The sequence below is a fragment of the Netta rufina genome (genome assembly GCF_964035555.1).
Source record: "Netta rufina genome assembly, chromosome: 22".
NCBI lineage: Eukaryota > Metazoa > Chordata > Aves > Anseriformes > Anatidae > Netta > Netta rufina.
In genome coordinates this window covers 4,166,769-4,188,727 of record NC_140146.1, presented here as the reverse complement: position 1 = coordinate 4,188,727, position 21,959 = coordinate 4,166,769, and the positions used below count along the sequence as shown (strand labels likewise).

The 21,959-nt window shown below is 48.4% G+C and overlaps 3 protein-coding genes across 4 annotated transcripts; 1 reads left to right on the top strand and 2 right to left on the bottom strand.

Annotated features, from left to right (window-relative positions):
• Positions 1-7,141: 7,141 nt before the first annotated feature.
• Positions 7,142-10,909, bottom strand: FBXO2 (F-box protein 2; the record flags this gene model as incomplete). Its single annotated transcript, XM_084300002.1, has 6 exons — positions 10,789-10,909; positions 9,245-9,520; positions 8,426-8,552; positions 8,232-8,327; positions 7,691-7,826; positions 7,142-7,276 (listed from the first exon to the last, which is right to left on the bottom strand). Exons 2-6 carry the CDS (start codon positions 9,492-9,494, stop codon positions 7,142-7,144), a joined length of 744 nt encoding a protein of 247 aa, XP_084156128.1. The 5' UTR covers positions 9,495-9,520; positions 10,789-10,909.
• Positions 10,910-11,052: 143 nt separating this feature from the next.
• LOC311217735 (F-box only protein 6-like) lies at positions 11,053-15,326 on the top strand. Its single transcript, XM_084300001.1, has 5 exons — positions 11,053-11,514; positions 12,148-12,274; positions 12,992-13,087; positions 13,423-13,558; positions 14,272-15,326. Exons 1-5 carry the CDS (start codon positions 11,256-11,258, stop codon positions 14,416-14,418), a joined length of 765 nt encoding a protein of 254 aa, XP_084156127.1. The 5' UTR covers positions 11,053-11,255; the 3' UTR covers positions 14,419-15,326.
• Positions 15,327-15,678: 352 nt separating this feature from the next.
• Positions 15,679-21,234, bottom strand: MAD2L2 (mitotic arrest deficient 2 like 2). Of its 2 annotated transcripts, none has more exons than XM_084300113.1 (9): positions 20,983-21,234; positions 19,336-19,387; positions 18,991-19,109; positions 18,464-18,535; positions 17,754-17,854; positions 17,537-17,631; positions 17,347-17,420; positions 16,342-16,434; positions 15,679-16,172 (listed from the first exon to the last, which is right to left on the bottom strand). In XM_084300113.1, exons 2-9 carry the CDS (start codon positions 19,373-19,375, stop codon positions 16,131-16,133), a joined length of 636 nt encoding a protein of 211 aa, XP_084156239.1. In that variant the 5' UTR covers positions 19,376-19,387; positions 20,983-21,234; the 3' UTR covers positions 15,679-16,130. The 2 variants fall into 2 exon arrangements, with proteins under 2 accessions (XP_084156239.1, XP_084156238.1); XM_084300112.1 differs by having other exon boundaries at positions 20,994-21,132.
• Positions 21,235-21,959: the final 725 nt, after the last annotated feature.

The window sequence follows — 21,959 nt, the reverse complement described above, 5'->3', positions numbered from 1 at the left end:
GCGGGGACAGACAGCTCCAAGCTAAACCCCACAGTTGGAGGGGGGCAGAAAGTGCCAAAGTCCTTCATCAGATCCCATAGCCACTGCTTGTGCCAAGCCTTTCTGAGTTTTCCTGGGAGACTAATGGCATTAGATCCTTTTCCTACAGTCCCCCCTTGTCTACAGACTTGTTTCCTGCCAGGGACAGGACAGATGGGAAGAGGCGGGGAGGAAGAGGCAGGAAAAATCTCCTTGCTTGTCATCCTGGCAACAAGATGGGTGGAAGGTGGCTCTGCCGTGTTCCAGTCAAATACCTGAGACTGCATCAGAGATTTAGCTTGGATAACGGAGCTGAAGCGTGTTGGCACGGCGAAAGACAAGATTTGCAGAGAGGGTGAAGCCTTTGTAGCTGAAATGCTTTGGAAAAGAACCAGGTGATTGTCAGGAGTGATGTGCAGATGGGGGACATATCTTATAGGCGGGGGAAAAGGGTTAGGCAAGGCCACGTTTTGTGGCTGTTTGTGTGTGGGGTGCTTTTGTTTGTAAAGCATCTCCCTCCTGTGCAAATTGGCAAGGAAGCAGCAAGGCAGGAGTCTCTGCGTGGTGAACTGAGGCTCTGTGCTGTATTCATCTGTCCAGGCAGAGTTATCGCTCCAATAAGCAGGGCTCCTCCACCGGCACCTAGACACTATCTGATTGTATTTGTCTAAAACGAGAGAGACTTCACAATAATCCTGCTGGCAATTAATTGGCTTTTGTTCAGCAAGAGTGAACAAGATCTCATCTTAATCTGCTTCATTATTTCTCCTTGTATAGCAGAGTCAACACAAGATTAGGTTTAATTTACAAAAAAATGCAAAGTCATTACTCATATCTGGATCGGGATTTTATCTGCTTCGTTTTGCAATGCTTCATGTGTCAATATTAACGAGAGGAGCTGCACGCTGTGTGGTGAGGTGGAAATGGCACCACTTGACTTCAGGACCTTTTGGAAGGGTTGCAAGTAGCAGAGCTTTGATATCATCCCTCCTTTATCCCTCATCTCCTGCCCTTCCTCAGAGGAGAAGCTGCTTGCTTAGGAAAGCCAGCCTCTTTCCACAGGGCAGTGGACTTGCAGCTGGTGCTCTTGTGCCCTAACTCTTTGTGCAACAGCAGCCTGGGGTGTGCATCTGGAAAAGAGCTTTGGGAAGCCAAAAGGAAAAGTTTGGGGTCCATGAGACAGGGTGGCTGAATTGATGGGGTCTGAAATGTACTTGTACTATAAATATATATATGTGAGTGCTCATGCAACCCTCTCATTAGCCAGGCTCCCCTTCCACCCACTCCCCTCCAGGCAGCTGGCTCACGGAGCAGTTGCAGCATGGTGGGTGTCCCCTGGTTTCCCAAAGACACCACCTGCTCCTGCAACATGCTTGGTGAGAGGCATCTCCTTGCTGATGCCTGCTGCCCTCCCTGGTAGAGCCGAGCTCCTGATGCAGTGGGATGTGCTCCCCCACGATCCATCAATGCAGCGAGCTCACTTGAGACTTTATTGTGGCCTCTCTGCCTTCCTGGGCGCACTGATTGCGCCGCAGTTAATGGGTCTGCACAGATAGCAGCTCCAGATGAGTTGCTCTAAGTGCCTGCAAGGGAGGTTAGCCAAGGGCGTGTGTAATGTAGCTGGGACTCTCCTCTTGTTAGGGAGGGCTGTGGAACTTGGCATGCAAGGAAGGCAGCGAAGTGGCTGCAGGTGCCCGGGCAGGGGGTGGATGGGGATGCAGGCAGTCCTGCTCCAGGTGTGATTCTGCTGATTCTCATGGGCTGGGTTAAGAAGATGCTGTGCAAGGACAGGAATGTTGCTGATGTGGGTGATGGTCTTACTAAATCAGCGTCTTAGGATGGGGTTGGAGGAGCTGTGCTGCTTCCGATGGGATTTGAAAGCCAGGCCTTTAGCTGTGTCTAAGAAAGTTTTCCCTGCTCTCCAATTAGTGTGTTATGGCTTAAAAGGTGGCCCGCATCCAAAACAACTGTGCAGTGGGTGTCGCTTGCACAAGAGGCAGCTGTGCTTCCAGGATGCGTGGGGTGTGGGTGTCCCAGGTGGCAGGGATGAGCGTCAGGGGCTGGCAAAGCTGCTCTGCAAACCACGGCAGCAGTATTTAAACAGGACAGGAAGCGAAAACGCCAACTTGAGCCTAAGCTGCAGCCAGCAGAGACGAGGAGCAGGGGTCAGCAACAGGCCCCCCAGATATAACACTCACTGGGGAAGGCTTGCACTAAATTATTCCGCATCTCTCGGTGCAGAGTCGCCGAGCAGAGGAGCCAGAAGCACCCGAGGCCGGGTGGCTCCCGGCTCGCTGCCTGCAGCCCGAGTGCCCTCTGCTGTCCCTGCAGCTCCGCGGCCCCGGCAGCGAGCCCTGTGCGGGGGCACAGATGAGGGCTGGTGACCACCGAGGGGGTTTTGGACATCGACCCTGCCTGGACAGCTAACCAGGGCTGTGTCCGGAGTGCTGTCCTGGTGCTGTCAGCTGGCTGGGAGGAGGTAAGAGCAGTCCGGTTGCCCTGCTGCAGTCTTTCCTTGCATGAGACAAAGCTCTAGCTCTCAAAAAAAAATGAGAGAAGGCAATCCACAGCCCAAAAGTATGCTTGTTTGGCTCTATCTGGCTTAATGTTCCTGTGGCATTTCTCCCTTAGGCAGCAAAGTTAACCACACACCTTCTCTAGGCTGCTCTGGTTTGTCTGGATGCTCCTCGTGGTGTGTGCAGGCTGCTCTGCACGGAGGTGCTCAGCTCTGGTGCAGCTGTCTCAAGCAGTAGTGATGTTTTCCAGCCTCCACGAGGCTTTTCCCAGTTGAACTCATTATGGCTGTTACCTCCCTAATTCCAAAGCACGCCTCCCTAGTGGGAAAGTGTCATTAGGCCCTTTATTCCTGACAGCTAGGAGACTGAGGAGACTGGGCACTCAGGCCCTAAGGATGTCAGGACAACACAGCTGGATGGAAGGAGAAGCAGGCATCAGGTCAGCCTAGTTGGATGCCCAGGGGATGGAGGCTTGTTCCCTTTCTTGGTGTTTGCCACTTCTTAGAGGAACTCTGCTCCTGACAGGTGTGTGGGCCAAATAAAGGATGATCCACTGGTTTTCCATCCCATTTGGGACTGTACTTCCCTGCTCGATGCCCTGCTATCCTGGCTTTCAGGAGCTGCCATTCACAGCCTCTACAAAGTGTTTGATTTAGGAGGAATCAATCTCCTAAATTATCCTCCCTTTTAAACTGGCTAGAACAGCTGGGCTGCAAGCAACAGGGAGTTGTTTTTCTCCTCCTCCCCCCATCTTCAAATGGTTTTTTGAATGTCTGGTGGGGGAGCAAACTCCTCCATCTGTCCGCAACCTCCCCAGGTGGGTAATAATAGATGCTTCATGTGGAAAAATTCAATTAGACTTGACAAGAGATCTATGTTAGTGCTTCCTTGCCAGGGCCCCATCTTGCTGTGCTCTGTTCCTCTGCAAGAGACCGACTGTGGAAGCTATTGTGGAAGAAAGGGGGAGGGGGGAAAAACAAACAAGCACTAAAAAAAAAAAAAAGCAACCACCCTTTTGAAGTCTAATGGCATTTATAGCCAGGACTGGCTGGGGTGGGCTTTGTAAAAAAGAAAATTGGAGAAGGTTCTTGAATAACTGCAGCCACCAAGATGCAATTGGCTAGGCGGGATGTCAGACTCCACGTGTGGGACGAATGCCAGCTGCTGAGGGCAGGAAGGGACCCTGTGGAGTGCTGCATCTAGGGCTTTTCTTAACATCTCTGAGCACTAAAGCAGTGAGGGGCAGAGGTGTGTTCATGCATCTTGGCCAAATGTGTGTGGTTGGTACCTTTTAAATGTTCACCAATTTCCATCATCCAGGTGTTTTGTTCCAACAGGAGGGCTTCAGAGGGCATTTCCATTCTTTATTTTGTGTAGCTCACTACTACGCATAATGGTGATCTGCCCCAGAGATGGCTGTGGTGCACTGGGGGCTTGGTGTGCAAAGGAAATATGAGCACACTGCACAGCTCTGGTTGCCATGCTCAGGGCTGGGGAAAGAGCTTTTGCTGTGTGTATTTGTTGTTTGTTTGTTTAAGTGTCAAATGTTCCAGCAGCTCTTGGTTTTGTACTTAATGCTCAGATTTCTAAATATTTTGCATATAGCTGATGAAAACATCTGTTAAAATTTCTGTACAGACCTCTTCTGTCTGTATGGCATGTGACATGTCTGCATTGGTAATCAATGTTCCCAAAAGCTACTGATAGTGTCACGCGGGTGTTTGCTCCTATCGGCATAATAGAAAGCAGAAGGAACCCCCGTTGGTCACTGAATCGTGCGATATAGCCCTTTAGTGGCTGAGCATGTTAATACATTTAAACCGTTTTGTCACAGTTGCACTGACTTTCTGTAATCCTATGAAATTGTGTGGGCTCAATTTCCATAGCCTGTAACATGTGGGAGCCCATTAACCTCCTGTGCTCTGTTCAGTCTTGGACAGAAGTGTCAAAATTGTCTAGGAATGGGATGTATGTATGTGTGTGGTGTGTTCAGACTCCTCGTGTTTGATCAAAATTCAAAAGGCATTAGGAGCAAAATATTTATAATGGCTCAAGCAAGCGAGAGTTATTTTCCAAGTACACAGACACCCGCTTCTTATGCTTGCATTCAGCCATGTCAGTGCTAGAGCCCTGCTGCAAGGAGCAATCGGTCTCCTGAGGTCGGTGGCAGTTTTTGCAGAGCTCTCCTGAGCAGGGGTAGTCGTTCTCCTTTGTGAATCTGTGAGACATTGAATGTCGTGGAAAGCACATCTTGGAAAGTCAGGGCAGCTCTGCAGGATGCCCCTAGCAGTCAGTGTGAACATCAGGCCTGCTGGCATAGGGAGGGAAAGCCCCTGGCAGCTGCATTCATTGTAAAGTTGCTGCCGGGGAGGCTGTGTGCATTTAGGAGTTCAGCCTAGGTAAGCCTAAGGTGGGGACCATGGCCCCATCCTGTATTTACAAGGCCCACGATATCTGAAGGCTTAATCCTGGGGTTTATCCTGAGTTTAAGATTGTGGCTTAGGAAAGGTTCAGTTTTACAGTTGCATCAAGACCTGGTGTATTGATCCTACATGTATTGCTGTACTGATTCCTTAGGGACAGACCAGGGCCTCATTTCTTCTGTGGAGCAGGTCTCTGGCAGTGAGCTGAATATTAACTAGAAATTTGGTTGGCTGCACTAAAGGCTGTGCTGAATAAAGCTGCATTGTGTGACAGTGTGCGCAGAGGCAACAGCGAGGGAAGAACTGAACTGGTTCTACTCTCTCCTGGGTCAGAACCACAGCTGAGCTACAGCTGCAGATGACCTGAAGGGTGTGGGTCAGGGATGGATGTTGTAGGAGCCTTTCTGAACCTCCTCCATGCCTTGCATGAATTCCTGTTACCTTTTGAGCACATCCCTGCCCACTGCTGCTCTGCAGAACCATTGCCCGTCAAGTGCTTCTGACAGGTTCAGGTTGCTGGGGTGGGGAACAGAGCATGTGCCTTTTCCCAGGAGGCTCGTGTTATTATACAGTATGTAAAGCCTCCTGGTTTTTGGATGGGACTAGTTGACACCTGACTCCACTAGAGAGAGAAAAAACACGTTTAAGCACAAGAAAACAAATACCCAGCACACAAAGGAAGATCCACATACAACTATGTCATTTTTTATTATGTTTTCCTGGACTCTGGCTTGGCACGATTGTGGTTTGGAAGGCTAGTGTGCCCGAGGCAGCTGGGTGCAGCAGTGCAGAAAGCCTGATGAAGCAGAATGCACACAAAGTGACCAGCTCAGATGTCGCTGTCTTTGGCTCCAGGTGATACCAGTACACTGCACTTGTACCGGTGTGCTTTGCTGCCAGGTGGCATCCAAGTATGTGCTCTGCCTGGGCAGGCCAGGAAGAGAAAACAGATGGACACAAAAATGGAAGCACCTAGCTCTGGGCAATGTCTGAGGATGCTTTTCTGAGGGGACTGACTAGAAGGGACAGGCTTGGCTCAGGGAAGCTTAGATGTTTCTGCTCAGGATGGGGGCTCACAGCCCTGAGTGATACCCAGAGGCACTGGTGGGCGTATGTACAAAGTGCTGTCTTGGTGAGCATATGGAGGGAAGGCAGGCGTGTACTTCTTGCAGACACTGTTAGCAGGCAGGAAGAACTGAGATCAAGCAGAGCTAATGACAGCTTTCTGTGTGAAGAATATTCTGTGAATCTCCTGCCTGCAAAGAGCCCCACTAGATTTGCATGAAGCAAGCAGAGGCCAGGAAGGAGCAGACGCATTTTGTTTTCACTTGTTCCTGGGCCCCTTCTGCAATTTGCTTGTGAGACATTTCCCCAAGTCCTCGTCTTTCTCACAGCAATTATTCTCAGTTGCTGTTTGAGAGCCAAATGAAGCTCCACAGTGCACACCAGAGTGGTTTCAGTTCCCAACACTTGCCCTGATAAATAGATGCTGGAAAAATTGTAATAGAGAAGGATCCAATCCCTATTGCTTGGCATTATCATCTCTCACAATTAAAACAGGGAGCAGCACTTAGCAGCCAAGGCAGAGCTCATCTAAGGCAGGCCATGGCATCTATCACTTACAAATGGGAGAAGCTAAGATCCTCACCACAAGTCATGGAAGTAGTTGGTGACAGAGTTGGGATGGGACTCTGGCTTTTCTGGTCTGTTCTCAGCAGAGACACAATGTCTATGCTTTCTTTTTTTTTCCTGTATTATTTTTTCCCCCCTTCTGAACTTCCTGAAAATACACCCAGAGTCCTCCTTAGAGTTAACAGTGCTCAAGTCTGGGAAGGAGAGGCATGAGAGTATCTAGTGCAGGCTGGGTGTTCATGGTTGGGGTGATACTTCTCAGGAGAGCAGCAAGGTTTCCTTCTCAGTAAGGATTTTTAGGTAATCTTATGTGCGACAGAGAACATCAGTGCAACTATGAGGCTGTCTTGTGTGGTTTCACCCATCTGTTCCTATTCTTTGCATAGTCCTCTTGAGGAGAGATGGATGGTGGCCCCTGGCATCTGGCACGCACATTCATACGGGAGTTGTATGCTCTACAGCCTGGAAGCAGCACCATGCAGAAGCCATCCAAAGCCCGTGGGATGGCCTGAGGGAAGTCAGCTCTGGCAAGCAGGCCCCAGTTTGGCTTGGCTATGGTTCCACCGTCACGCTGCTGTTGGTAACACGTACGCCATACCATCCCTTCCAGAACAGCGTGTCCTGGCCACCGTGCTCAAAGCAGACAAAGCGGACCCCAGGACCATAGTTGGAAAAGGTGTGGGAGATCTTTGGGGTGAGAGAAACAAAACGGTTGTTGGTAAGTGTCAAACCACCACGAACCTACTCCTCAGTGCACAGGGCCTTCAACCCCACCTGCCCCAGCCATACCTACCAGCCTGGGTAACAGTGGGAAAGGAGTTACTGGGAGTGCTTTGCCCAAGCTCTGTTCAAAGGCCACTGAACTTCTCCCACATCTTCCAAAATCCTACATACTTGTAGTGATGGCTCAGCAAGCTTCCAGGTTTTATCTAAGGTACCTTTGCAGTATAATTCCTCTGCTCAGTCAGTCATGGCTCCACAGAACTTCTGACAGAGCCTTCTCCTCCCCCAGGGTAACTACTCCCTGCATGTGTTTGCTTAAAAATACTCCTTGTTCATGCAGGTTGGGTGTCACCTGCTGAAACTACAGCTGTCACTCACCTCAGTCCAGTTGGCATCATTGTCCTGTGGGATGGCAATGGTCTCAGTCTTGTACTCAGCCAGCACATCCTCATTCTCTGAAAGCAGCTTCACATAGAGCTCGTAAAGGCAGCCAGCATCACTGCGTCCTGCGTACCTGCAAGGGAGACCCAAGCTGCCAGCCTTGTCTCTGTGAACTTGACAAAGCGCTAAAGCAAGTAGTTGTGTCCTGCTGAATGGCTGCAATGTTGGCTTCAAACCAAGGGCCCAGGAACCTGAGGAGATCGGTAGAGGTAGAAGACTGTAACCGTTCTTACCCCAAACCACCACCTGTCCTTATTCCCCAAAGGAATCTGGACTTTAGATGTCTTGGGCACCAACAGCTTGAAGCCTCTGGAGGCTGCCAGTGACAGCCAAGATCTAACCCTGTCCTACAACTAGAATGACACCAGAAAGGATGCAATGGGGTAAGAAAAAGGGTTTTAAGGCCCAGTGCAGGTATATGCCCTCCCTGCTCTTCCTTGACTTTCTGCTGGCCTTCTGGGGCATCCTTGCTACTTACCAGTCTTTCACCACAACTTTAGGCTGGGTTGTATCCATCAGCTCTTCCCAGTAGCCCTCAGCTCTCAGGTCAATGACCTGAGACTTCCGACACCACCTGAAATACAAAGATGTTAATTGGTAAAACAACCTCTCCTGAGGCTAGGGGAAGCAGAATTATACCCTTCCCTGAGTAAGAGAAGAAAGCAGCCTTACTCATAAGATGTAACAAAGTATTTATGAACTCCTTCACTAGGGAATTCTTTTCCAAAGTCTCCAGGGAGCTCTTCAATTTTCCAGCCATCACCTCCATTATGCACATCTCCCCAGTGTTGCAAGTCTTCTGTAAATGGTAGAGAAGCAAGAATCTGTTTGGTCATACTTTCTGTGGGCCTGGGGAATCTGACCACCTCCCACTGGGACTTTCCTGTAGCTTGTGACAGATGTGTTGCTACATGTAGTGCTAATTTTATATGTGGATCATGGAGATGTTTAAGTAGAGGTCTGACAAAAACATTTAGTTTGGTTGAACATCAGTAAACTTGAGCATTCCCCACCAAAATGGCTATGTATACGTGGGCTTATTTAAGAAAATAATAGTGAAATCACTTAGGTGTTCTGTTGTCTCAGCACTTTCATGTACTATTATAGAAGCAGTCTGGGAAGAGCTGATGACTTCTTTATTTCATTTCTGTTAGCAAATCACCATCATATACTAAATTCCTTGTTTTCTGTTCTCACTAGTGATATTTTTAGAACTTTGAGGAACATTGTTGGTACATAGTTAAATAGTTAAGCTGTATATCTTACATAACATTGATGTCAAATAGAGCCCTTTACAAAGGCTGATTTTGACACGAGGCCACCTTGCCCGTTAAGTTATTTGACTGCATGCATGAAGTGATTTAGGTCTTGAGTAAGAATAAAATGCTGCACCCTGATGGCAACTAAGATCTATGTTAAAGACTGGAGATGCCCAGTGCCTAGTGACTGGCCTTCTCTTCAATATTGGGGCTTGTTATGCTTGTCTCTCACCTTCGCCACAAGGGTTTTTGATGAGATTCCTCCTTTTCTTACTCAAGAAGTAGAAGTTTTGCCAATTCTCTGCATTCTCCTCTGACTCTGTTCCAGTGAGGCCTTCCTGCTGACACTTCAGGATCCAGAGAGCAGCTCCATCGACCAGGTTCTTCCACTGGCAGCAGACCAGGCGGCATGCCAACACCAAATCCACTGCAGGTATGGAAGCCAGGATTCTGATCAGGACTGCTTCAGGGAGGGACTCCATCCTTGGGTCAGGCTGAATGGGGCTGTCTGAGAGAGGAGGCAAGGGGTAGTGACACAGTGCACCATCAGAAATGGGGTCTCTTGCCCCCAATAATGCCAAGCACTGAGGCATTAGGGAAAATAATCATCTTTATCTGAAAGGCAGGTGCAGCATGATTTTAGGGGTATTCTTAACCTAAAGGCATCTGGACCCCTACTATTACTACCCTGAAGGATGTTTATAGATTAATATTTTATGTTGTAAGTGAAGACCTTAGTTAAATCTATCCACAAAATGCAAGTACCTGACATATACAGCTGACATATTCAGTGTCCTAGACTGGAATCACTCCTTCCCCAAATCTCCACTTATTAAAAAAAAAAATCATCTCTCAGTAGTGACTTCCTCTGAGGAGGGATTGCTGCAGGCATCTGGGTTTGTTCTGCCTTTTTAAGAACCTCATTGATGACAAATGCTGCAGAGCAGTACCTAAATATCAGCGGTGAGCATCTTGCCAAGCACTTGCAGTGGTTGTTGGTTCTATATCTGGAAGGCCTCCCCTCAAGGGGTTGGCACTTAATGTCCTTAGTCATGAGCCTGTATAAAGCACAGGTCTGAGCACGAAATACCTTAACTGCATTATTTTCAGTTAAACTTCCTTTTTGTATGGTCTTAGCAATTGAGGTAAAAGCACATGCTTCTTACTTATTTGCTGGTTCTGCCCCCTGACTCTCAATGGCTCTCTGCTACCTGGGCTTTAGGGCCAGGTGCTGCAGAAATAAGGATGGATGAGTGTGCAGCTTCAGAGCTCCGTGTCGTTGGTGTGGGATGCGCTGTGACTCTGCTTTTAGCCCAGCTGAGCCCTGATGCTGGGAAGCTGTCAGGTCTGCAGTGAGCTGCACAGAGCCAGGCTCCTCAGGAGTGAATCATTAAGCCTAGGAGAGTATTATTAACAGCGCGGATCAGATATCCTGACACTGCTATGTGATGAAGTACGGGCAGTGCCAAATCGGGCAAGGAAGGGAAGAAATAGGAAGTGGCCACTGTAACAGCATCCTAAATCTAGGTGGCCCGGAGGCAGAGCTGTCTTCTCCATCTGCATTGCAGCCCTCAGAGGGAAAAGTCATTTAAAACTCGCTGGCTTTTAGGGGGCAGGACTGGGGTTCTCCTATTTCCCCCTTTCTAGCGCCCTACTGCAGTCCCGGAGGACAAAACACGTTTAAAACCCAACGACAGAAGCATGCTGGCTAAATCCCCTGCAGGCATTTCCCATGCAGACCCCCACGGGCTCCCCTTTTCCCTCCCCTCCCCTCACCTCACCGGGCGGCTCCCTCCACCTCAGGCGGGAGCGGGGCCGGGCCGGGCTCCCCTCATAAAGCGCCGAACGCCTCCTGGCTCCCTCCTCAGGCCCGGCTGCTGCCCTCCGTCCCGGGGCGAGGGCAGGCTCCGGGTGCTGGATGCCGCAGCCCGGGGCGGGGAAGCGGCTGAGGCCCGGCCCCACGTCCCCTCCCGTCCCCTCCCCGCGCTCCGCCCGCTGCGGAAGGGCGGCCGCCGCCTCACATCCGCGTCCGGAGGAGGCTCGGCCCGAGCCCAGGTGGGGGGCGGCGGGGCCGAGGCGCCTCCTTGAGCCTCCCTGAGCCTCCCTGAGGCTCTGGGTTGAGCCCGTGTGGCCGATGTGCCGGTAACCGGCACGAACGCAGCCCGGTTCCCGCTGTCCCTGCGCTGCAGGTGCCTGGGAGGCTTTCCAGCGCTCGCAACCGTCGTCGCTGAGGTGTGTCGGTGATGGCGACCATCTGCGAGCTCCCCGAGGATGTGCTGGTGGAGCTGCTGTCGCTGCTCCCGGCCCGGGACCTGATCCACGGCTGCAGGCTGGTGTGCTCGCAGTGGCGCTACGTGGTGGACCTGACCACCCTGTGGAAACGCAAGTGCCAGCGCGAAGGGTTCTACGTCCAGGCTTTGGACAGGAGCGTCTCCGACTGGAAGGTCTTCTACATGCTGTGCTACCTGAAGAGAAACTTAATCAAAAACCCCCGTGCTGAAGGTTTGTTCGCTACTCAGAGCAGAGGGCTAAGATCGTTTCCCAGCAGTCAGAATGAGTCAGTTCTGCGTTACTCAACTACTGCTGGGGGTGTAGGGCTGGCCCGCCTCTGATGGGTCCGTCCTGGGTCAGATCCATGAGTAAACAGTGAAACTATCACGGGCAAGTAAAGAATTGGTAAATGCACATCTGTGACAGTCCAGAAAAAAACCCTGTGAGTCACTAAGGCCTCAGCACTGTGGACACTGACTGGCAAGGATGATACAGCAATAAAACTATCAACCCAATGGACTAAATAATCAGGCAGCTGTGTCTTTGTCATTTTGTTCAAGATGCAGCTAAAAGGACTGCAGTTGCTCTAGTTCATTATTGACTTCCTGTTTCTGATACAGGCAAAAAGTTGCTACTAATTGTTGAAGCTGCTGACAGCCACCACAAACTAATGACTACATAGTGACAGAGGTCACTTTTAGCTGTAGGAAAGATATAACATGCCTGACTATTAATCAAAGTAGATTTCTGGTATTTTTATGTAGCTGACTTTTTAATGCAAGCAGGGATAGTGTACAAAACTAATCTGAGGCCCTAGCTCTCACTTTTATGTTTGTTTGTTTTTTTTTTTTTTTTTTTTTTTAGAAAGCTTTAAGCACTGGAAACTTGATAAGAATGAGGGAGATAGATGGAAGATTGAGGATCTGCCTGGACCTCTTGGAAGAGATGTACCAGACCCAGAAGTACACAAATACTTTGTCACTTCATTTGGGTAAGAACTGTATTCCTGTGATCTGGTGCTGGAAGAAAGCTGGTTCTTCCTCTGCCTACAAAAGCACTGTGGTTGGAGGACTTGAAGCAGGTCACTGAACCTTAATCCATCTGTAGGAAAATGAAGGCAATTTCAACCTTTAGTACTAGCTACTCTAAAGAGACTATATAGTCAGCATACTGCTGAGGAATTACTTTATCACATCATGTGCTAAATTTCTCTGTCCCTACCAGGAATTTCGTGTAACCTTGTCTATGGTCATTATCATGTGGGATCCCTGCTTCTCTTCCACCAAATGTGGTGGGCAGAGGTTAAGGTCTGGTGAACTGATCAGATGCACTTACCTCACAAGGTCAAACCTCTTAACCCCTAAGAGTGCCTGGTGCATTTGTCATGCTGACAGCTTTTATTGCAAGCTGGTAATAGTGGAGGATTTACTGCTTTTACAACCTGTAAGCAGTTTCGTTTTACCAACATATGCTATACAAGCACAGAAACTCTTCTTAATCCAGTTTATTTTTTTTATGTGGAGGTGAAGCTAACCAGTTTGCTTCCTTGCTGGTTCTGTCTTTGGAAAAAGTCCTGTCTTAGCCATATCAGCCTTGTGGGCACTCAAGGTCTGGGTGAGCTTTTAGCAAAAACAAGGATGTAAAAGGAACTATGGATGTTGAGAGCGATGTGTTTTATGAAGTTGTTATATTTTTATTTCTGTTGCAGGCCATGCTTTAAGTCTCAACTTATTACCCTGAAGAAGGAAGGATACTGGAACGAGCTGATGGATGAGAAACGGCCTGAAATCATAGTCAAGGACTGGTAAGTGTGTGCACTGAAATTCTGCATAGAATTTCTGCCATTATGACCTAGATGGAAGCTGGGCCTCTGAAGCTTTTCATGCTATAAAATACGTTCTTTATCCTTTGGGATCTGGAAGTCTTGAGTAAGGCATAGGCTATATCTAAGTTTATTCAGTGGGCTATAAGATGATTATCCTGTGAATAGAAAGATAATGGGAAGTTTTAGAACTCCTCCGTAACTATGGGTATGACGTTCCTTTCCTCGATCCACTTTGGAGACTCTTTATGAAGGCTAAGGAAAATTGAATGCTGTGTACACAACCCTGGCTTCTTTGTTACTCCCTGCCTCTTTAGGTATGCTGCCAGATTTGACTGTGGGTGTCGTTATGAACTTACAGTGAGGCTGCTTTCAGAAGACTACATCGTGCTTGCAGAGTTCCATCCTGAGCCAGTGGTTATAGAGCAGTGGAGCGATGCAACGTGGAGAGAGGTAAGCAGCAGCAGCTCTCCAGACAGTAGCTTTACATCAAGATGGAGACACGCATCTTTCAAACCTTACCTGGCTAAAAGTCACAAGTGGCCCTGCTTTCTCTGCTCTTCAGCCTCTTCTAACTCAAGATAAAATATAAAAAAGTTCTTGCTGTTAACAGTGCTGAAGAAACACTGAAAGATCGAGGTTGAGTTTGTAGGTGCATGAGGTTTCCTAAAGAGTATTCCCCCCTATGCTTCTGTGATGTTTCTACTTAGTCTCTTCAAGTGTATGTTCTTCACTTAAGCTTTTGTCTAAGCTGAGTTACGGGAGCATACATGTAGCTCTTACTTGTGTTGAAAATAAAAATTCAATTTTAAAAACTACTGCTTGGATGTAAGTATTGCAGACACTACTTTTCCTAAATTGCTAAACATGTTGAGCTTGGTTTGGATGGCTGTAGATTCCCTGTTATGTTGTTCCTTGTATGACAAATGAATGCTGTACCCAAGAATCAAGCTTAACATTGATTGACTTAGCCTTCTGCCCTTTAGTCATCTAAATAAGGCTTTTTATTTTTTCCTCCCTCAAAAAGGGGTATGATGCACTTTAATTAAAATATATTTTGGAATGAGCCCTTCCTCAGACCAAGGCTTTCTTACCGTAGTTGTCCTAGTTTAAAGGTCAGTGCTGGTTTATTTAGGCAAAGTAACAAGCATTTCCTTTTTCTACAGATGTCTCACACCTTCAACAATTATCCAGCCGGAGTTCGTTACATCTGGTTTCAACATGGAGGCCAAGACACTCAATACTGGGCAGGATGGTATGGGATCAGAGTGACAAACAGCAGCATCACCATTGGACCCCAGACATCATCGTAAAGGCACAATATAAGTGTTCTTTTTTACCTCAGGACTGTAACCAGGTGGTCTCAGGTGCACTTATTTGTCTGTACTCTCTGGGTGAATGTCCTGGCTTTGTTTTGCACAGTTGATCTGGAATACAAGCAGCTAGCACTCCTTGTTCACAGCAGACCTTCTGCAGGCCCAGCCCTTTGGAAGGACTTCTGTCTTCGTCTGTCCTCCTCCTGCACCGTGGATGTTATGGCAATTACTAGTGCCCTTCCTTAGGAGGAAGACTAGGACAATTAAATACAACTACTATCTTTAGTTAATAGTGTTTGGCTGTAGCACCAGGACATAGTAATTTTAAATGGAAACCCTTTCTTGCTTTTTCACCTTGTGAAAGATAAGGCTAAAATGTATCCATTCAGATTATTAATCCTTTTTCTGAAAGACTCTGCTACAGACAGACTTGTTTTGTGTTGTGTTTTCCTGTTTGTTTAATTATGTATATAAATATGTATCTTTCATATCAGCCCTTCCACAGCTTAAGGAAGCTGTCAAGACATTTTCATAAATGCTGTGATGCTGATACCCCATTCCTTATAGTTTCTGTAAGTATATATGATCAAAATGGTACACGCCTTCCCCGTCCAATACAGCCCATCATTGTTTGAATAAATGGAGAAAAAGAAGTTAAGGAATCCCTTAGGGTGGATACCTTATATCTTAAGTGCCTTTTGATTGTGCTGTGCTCTTTCCATATTACCTTTGTACTGAGCTCTTTGTTTGTACAGAACAGTCTAACCCTATATAAAATGTTCAAGCAGCAAACAACATGGATATGCGGTGTTCTTGCGCTTTTTACTCTGAGGAAGCAGGGAGGTGCTCTGCTGGCTTTTACCAAATCACCTGCCCGATAAACTCAACTCAAATAGCATGAACTATACCTTCCACCCCTGTATAAGCAGAGACAATACTGACGACCTCTTCCATCCCCTTTGATAAGAGTAGGATAGCAGTATTTTTTTCCCCTTTTCTGCTGTCTGTTAAAAGCAGGACATCTGACAAATGTCCTTGCTGGAGAGACACATTCCAACATGCTGCTAATGCCACTCATATGTGGAGGTTCTCCATGGTTGTCCGGCTTTTCATATGAATAGATAGATTCCAGCTATGAACTAGAGAGGTATGGAAAAGTGGTGGAAGCTCCATATAGAATACAAACCTCCATACAAAATTAAAGTACTTCTTTGCTAGAGGGAAGGTTGGTATGGACAGAATGCAGCCTGTTTCAGCTGGGGTAAAACTTAATATTTATTGAAGACTACTTAGGACAGTCACAGTGGACAAACGCTACATAAGGCCTCACTCACCCTTGGTATAAGACCATTGCTCTAGTGGAGTATACAACAGATCCCTGTATATCACTACTCATGTGCAATGGAGATGCCCTATTTAAGGCAAGAACTGGATTTGTACAAAGCACTGACTGCACACTGCAGTCAGCTGCATCCTCCGCCCAGGGATTCGCTGTAATGAAACCTATACTCACTCTCACACACGAGCGTACATGGGAACAGGCTCTGGCTCCACATTCCAAGTCAGTTCTATATACAGTGGTAAGAGCACTTGAAATAAAGAGGCAGCAGCTGCTCTACATTCATCCAGAAGGCCAGCTGAAGAGACTGGTATGGTTTGTGAGAGATCTTGCTCCACTGGAAGATTGGACAAGGCTTGCAGGAATGGAATCAGGTGCCTTTGTGGGCTCGTTCTTCGACATACAGCTGCATCTGGAGGAGAGAAACAAGTGTCAGTTCTGTCTGATGGGTAGGTTAATGGAGAGAAGCCTGCAACAGGCTAAAGAGTTTGTACCTTCTCCCGGGTTCCCTATTTTAATATGAAAAGTTTTCTGATTACATCCAGTTTCAGGCACCTCTTGGGCCAGAATGCTCTGCTCACCTTCAAGATATCGGATGTCATAGTTTTCAGTGGAATAAGCCGGGGATCATGCATGTGCACGTCTTGTTCATCAGCAAGGATCCACGGGAAATCCTAGGGGCAGGACAACAAGTAAGTGAGAGCTCCAGTGACTGAGAGAAGAGACAAATGGTGATGCTGAAGGTTACTCAAGAATTCTCCGTACATTTTAAAAGTTCTTGCTATTATGCTTGGCCCCAAGACCCAGAATATCATCATTTTCAGTTAGAGCCTAAAAGTACACTATTAACCCATTATATTGAGCTTGCACTTCATATATTTATTACATCAGTATTTAGCTGTAACTCCAAAATATTCAGGGCATTGATTTCTGTCTTACCTTGCAAATTCAAAGGCTGTCCTGCTATAACACGAGTTCCAGTTACTAAGCACTATAGAGCAGAATTTGGAAAAAAAGATACATATTTCACATGCCTTATATATTGTGCCTTAAGACATAAAATAACTTGCCTCTGGAGGAAAAAAAAAAAGTTTCCCTGTTTCCTAAGCAAGGATACACACAAAAAATCTATCTTGCTTTAAGATGTGATCTACACAACCTTTCCTGCAAGATAAATGTATTTGTGCACCCGAAAACCACAATTTTAATGTTAGCTTTCCTTGCTAGTTTATTGCTAGTAACTGGCCATCTACACATGGTGAATGTGTGATGAGTTTTTTTTTTTGTTACTTCATGTACTTATGTTGTACATTAGAGTACTTTAAGTGACTGAGCTGGCATTAAGCAGTAAATACTGTTACAGTCTAAATCAGACATCAAAGCAGCTACTACCTGAACTGCAGCTGGTGCATGGTAAATGTCACTTCACCACTGAAAACTCTTTAATGCATTCAAAACAGAGTTGTGAAGTGCATCACAAAACTAGCAATCTAGCACCCTTTAACCTTGGCGATACCAAAATTCTTCAATTTCCATTCTTTGCTCCACAGTTTGCTCGCACACAGGCAGCCACTGCTATCACTCACTTTTATCACCTGGATCTTCTCCATGTTCCGTGTGGCAGCCTCCCGTGTGTGAACCAGAACTGTGAAGGTGCAACCTGCAAGAAAAACGGCAGCCTCCAGAGCAGGGGAAAACTAACAGCAGCTCAGACACTGCCCATAATCAACTCAAGTTGAGCAAATCCATGCTCTTAGGCTGTATGGACCTGCCTACCTGGGGGATTGTTGTCAAGCACAGCATCGCACACACTGATTTTCAGGATGAAGGCACGCAGTAATTGCTCCACGTGGGACAGCAAGGACTCCGAACTGTTGGGAGACAGCAGTTGTTACTGGCATACAGCAAGGTACTGAGGCTTGTAACTGATTGCAGAACACCTCTACAGGTGCAGGGGTTGAATGTCACGAGCAAGCACTAACGGAAACGTTACCTAATGGAAAGGAGAGGTGGCTGGGTGATCTCGAAGACAAATCTTTCCACTGGGTGGTGCTCTTTATCCAGGATTACAACTACAACTTTCTCCACATCATTCTGCAAGAATAAATAGGGTTAGAAAAAGCACTTCCTTAAAACAAGCTGTCTTCTGCCCCCAGTGTGCTCCACTTCTGATAAAGTGGCAGTATGTTCACCTGCTGTGGAGCAGCAATAGCAGTTATCTAATAAGATGTCTGTAAAGAGCAGAGAATGAAAACCCTGCTAGCATTTGACATTCTGAAATGTTTGATATGGTCATATCTTTCCCTCACAAAACCTAGAGTTCAAAACTACTTTCGCTTTCCGGCTTACAGCCCAGCATTCAAACTATTCTTCTGCCAGATGGGTGCTTAAACCTAACATTCTGCTTTCAGATACATTTAAGTTAATGTGTAGGATGATGTAACTGAAAATATAGAAATGGAGCCTCATGTTTATGTATTAGATGCAACTAAATGCCAATATTCAGCAGCAAGACAGCGCCTTAACTATGAAGAAAGGTTATGGATGTTATTCTTATTTTTCTAGTTCCTTTATAAGCCAGCATATTCTATGTGGTAAATATGTAATAAAAGCTTTGCAATTAAGGCAGTATTTGTTTTCTTATTTTGTATCAAAACCCCCTGCAGTACGTTGGGCCAGCCCAGGTCCTTGGTATGATCTCACCTTCTCGAGCAGTGGCTTTACACAGTGCAGCGTGTCTTGGATGTACTGATTCAGCTCTGGGTGGCACGACATCTGTAGCAAACAGAGTGAGGAGTCAGAGCTGTGTTCCTATGTGAGCCAGGCCAATGCTAAACAGGAAGACTTCAACATAAAAGCGTGATGACTCCAGTCACACTTGAAACGGAATTTTTCACAACTAACTTGCCAATTTACACCACTCATTCTTTCATGGAAGGGTTAATGAGCTGAAGCAGACCACTGAACCCACACAGTTATATTACTCCCAATGCTCTTGCTAGCTTGGAAGCTCCGACGTAGCATGCACCATATACTGTAGCATACCACTTATCACTGAACCATCTCCTAGGAAGCATGCTTTCATATTATGTCACTGCACATAGCAGGAGAAGCATTCTACTGTTATGTGTTAAAACAAACTTCAGAAGTGATTTAGTTTGGTAAGCGTTAACCGACTACTGGTATTTTGCTTATCTGCACGGCTGTCATCTTCCAGGAAACTCTCCTACCTGGACAGGTACATTGTATTTTTTCCTCTTCTGAAAGATGCCAATAGGGTAAACTTCTCTGACATATAAGATAAGGTGAACGGCCACTTCTAGAAATTCTGAAAGAACATCTGCAACGACTGAAAAACAAAAGTAATGCTGAAGGTTGCAGAGCACTAGGAATTTTATATTTTTTTTAATTTATAGCAAATTTTTAAAGATTTTTTTTCCTGCATGAATTTCATCTCCTACCAAGCTTCAGGAAATTTAGAGCTAGAACAATCCTCCAACACCAATCCCATAAGCTCACATGACAAAAAGAAATCCTGCAAGCACAGCAGCTTGTAGCATAACACAACACGTTACCTTGCCCAAAATTAAGGTCCTGTCGTGTCAGCGTGGTCATCTTGCCCAGAACCTGAAAGGCAGCACAGAAAGAGCATTTATCCCCCGGCTCCTCTAGTCTTACTACAGTCAGCTCATGGAGCCATCCGATTCCCTGGTGCCACTGAGCTCAGGCCAACAAACTGCCCTCTATGCTCAGAAACAGGCACAAAAACACTGCTCTGACAAATCCAAAGGCCTGCTGTGAAAGATCTGAGCACCCTTTATGACCAGCAACATGTAGTCAAAAGTCACCCATAGCGCAAAAAAAAATGAAGACAGCATCTTTGGTGTGTTCTGGTTTACAGCGCAAATTAATAGTTACACGTAACTTTATTTCTGATCTTTCTTTTTAATAGTGTTTTACTTTAAAAATCTGCCCTGTTCACAGCTCTTCACTGTCTCCCTTCTTTTTTGACACCATTAAGAACGGAGGATTTAAAATTCCTACGACTTAGCCAAGTTTAGACAACCACTTCTTAGTAGCACAAGGAACACTACTTATTATTTAAAAGCCACATAAATGTTCTAGTAACATATTAGAACATACCCCTTTTCTAGGCTCTGTATCCTCTTATAGCACAAGATCTCAGTTTTATGGGGTTATTCTCACACCACCACAAAATATTCAGGTCAGGATCTGCACCTTCCACCTACCCAACCCAGGTACCCATCTGCTATCCACAAACAGCAGCCTCAGAGCCTCTCTCAAACCCCAAGGAATACAAACCCTGCACAGCCATATAATTAATTTGGAATTTGTCCTGCAGGAATTTGTGACAAGGGCAGCACATCGGTAGCCAACGTGAGTATCATGTACCAACAATCAATCAGCAGATGCTGAGGCTCAACTTTCCAACAGTTTGTTATACACCACCATCAGGACCTGACATGTTTCAGGCTATAATGCGTATAATTTCCTATCACAAATTTTAGTGCGTTTCATTATTTTAGTCATTCTCCATGCATGCAAACTCTAACCTACTCGAATCAGTAACTGATCAGAGCAATGCTGCCCCTAACAGACTTGCACCTATTCCTTTCAGTGTTTTTCCTTTTGATGCATTTCATTTCTTCACGGGGTCCCTTCCCAGCAGCAGCAGTCCCAGCTCCCCAGCATAACGCAGCACACTGAGAGATGGCTACAGCAAGCAAGGAGCAGGCACTAGGCTGCCTGCACGTCCTTCACGATGCTTTTTGGGAGCCAGCAAACCCCTCAGAGAAGAGATTCGGGAAAGAAAAGCGCAGCACGGGAGGCAGGAACATCGCGTAATTGGCAATCTGTCATCTTGACAGCGCTGTCCTTTACGCAGGCTCCTGCAGCAGCCCAGGGAAACGAGCACAGGCCTCCCGAATCAGGCTGCACCGCGCCCTGCCCCTTTCACGGCTTCAGAGGAGAGAACGGAGAAGCCGGAGGGAGCCTTCCTCTCCTCCTCCTCCTCCTCCTCCTCTCGGGGCCGGCCCCGCGGAGGACAAAGCCTCAGGGCACGCACGGCTACCGGGGATGCCCCGGTCTCGCCCTTTCCGAGCCTTTTTCCCACCTGCCTTTCTCCCTGCCTCCCCGCGCCCACGGTGCGAGCTGCCGCCGCTCCCTCCCGAGCCCCCCCCGAGCCCCCAGCGGACCCCTACCGGGCTCCTACCGGGCTCCCAGCCGCCCGTTCCGCGCCGAGGAACCGCCGGTGCCCGCCAGCCCCGTGCCGTACCGTGCCCGGCGGAGGGGAGCGCGGTGCCGGTCAGCCCCGAGCCGCTCCGAGCCGTGCCGGGCCGAGGGGCGCCCGGTGCCCGGTGCCCTCCCCTCCCAGCCCAGCCCCGGGCCGGGCCCCGCCGCTGTCCCGGTTCCCGCCGCCCTTCCCCGCCCGGTGCCCAGCGCTGCCGGGCGCGCGGCGGCGCGCGCCTGTGACGTCACGCGGCGGGCAGGTGGCGCGCCCCCTGGTGGCGGGAAAACCGGGAGGAGGGGCGCGGGGCTGCTCACGGTCCCGGTCCCGGTCCCAAGCCCGGTCCCCATCTCTTGTGGGGGGGGTCCCCGCGCCCCGCAGCTGCCCCCACCGCCGCTATGGGGCTGCAGGGAGCGGGGCCCGCCTGCCGCCCGCCCCCCGCTGCCCTAACGCCGGGATCCCCCTGCGGGGAGCGGGACAACCGGGCCGGGCCCCCCCCGCAGCGGCGGCGGCGGCGGGCAGGTGAGCGGGGCCCGGCCGGGGCTTCCCCGCCTTTGTCTCCGTCCTTTGTGTGCCCCGCTGCCGCCGGCAGCCCCCGCGCCCCTCCGCCTCCCTCGCACCATGGCCCCCGCACCGCGCACCCCTCCCCTGCACCCCGCTCCCCCGGGATTCCCGGCGTCCCCGCTTCCTCCGCGCATTCCCCCACTGCCTCCCCCCCATCTCCATCGTCTCCTCCTCCTCCTCCTCCTCCTCCTCCTCCTCCTCCTGCCGGCTTTGCACACCCCCTGCCCCCCCCCGCAGACCCTCTCCCCTCCCCTCCCGCTGCACGCACAGCCCCTGCCGGCCCTGCCCTGCCTGCCGGGCTCGGCGCACGCCAGGAGCTGCGGACAGGTAGGCAGCGGGCTGCATGCTCCCCCGAGCTTTTTTTTTTTTTTTTTTTCCCCCGTTGCT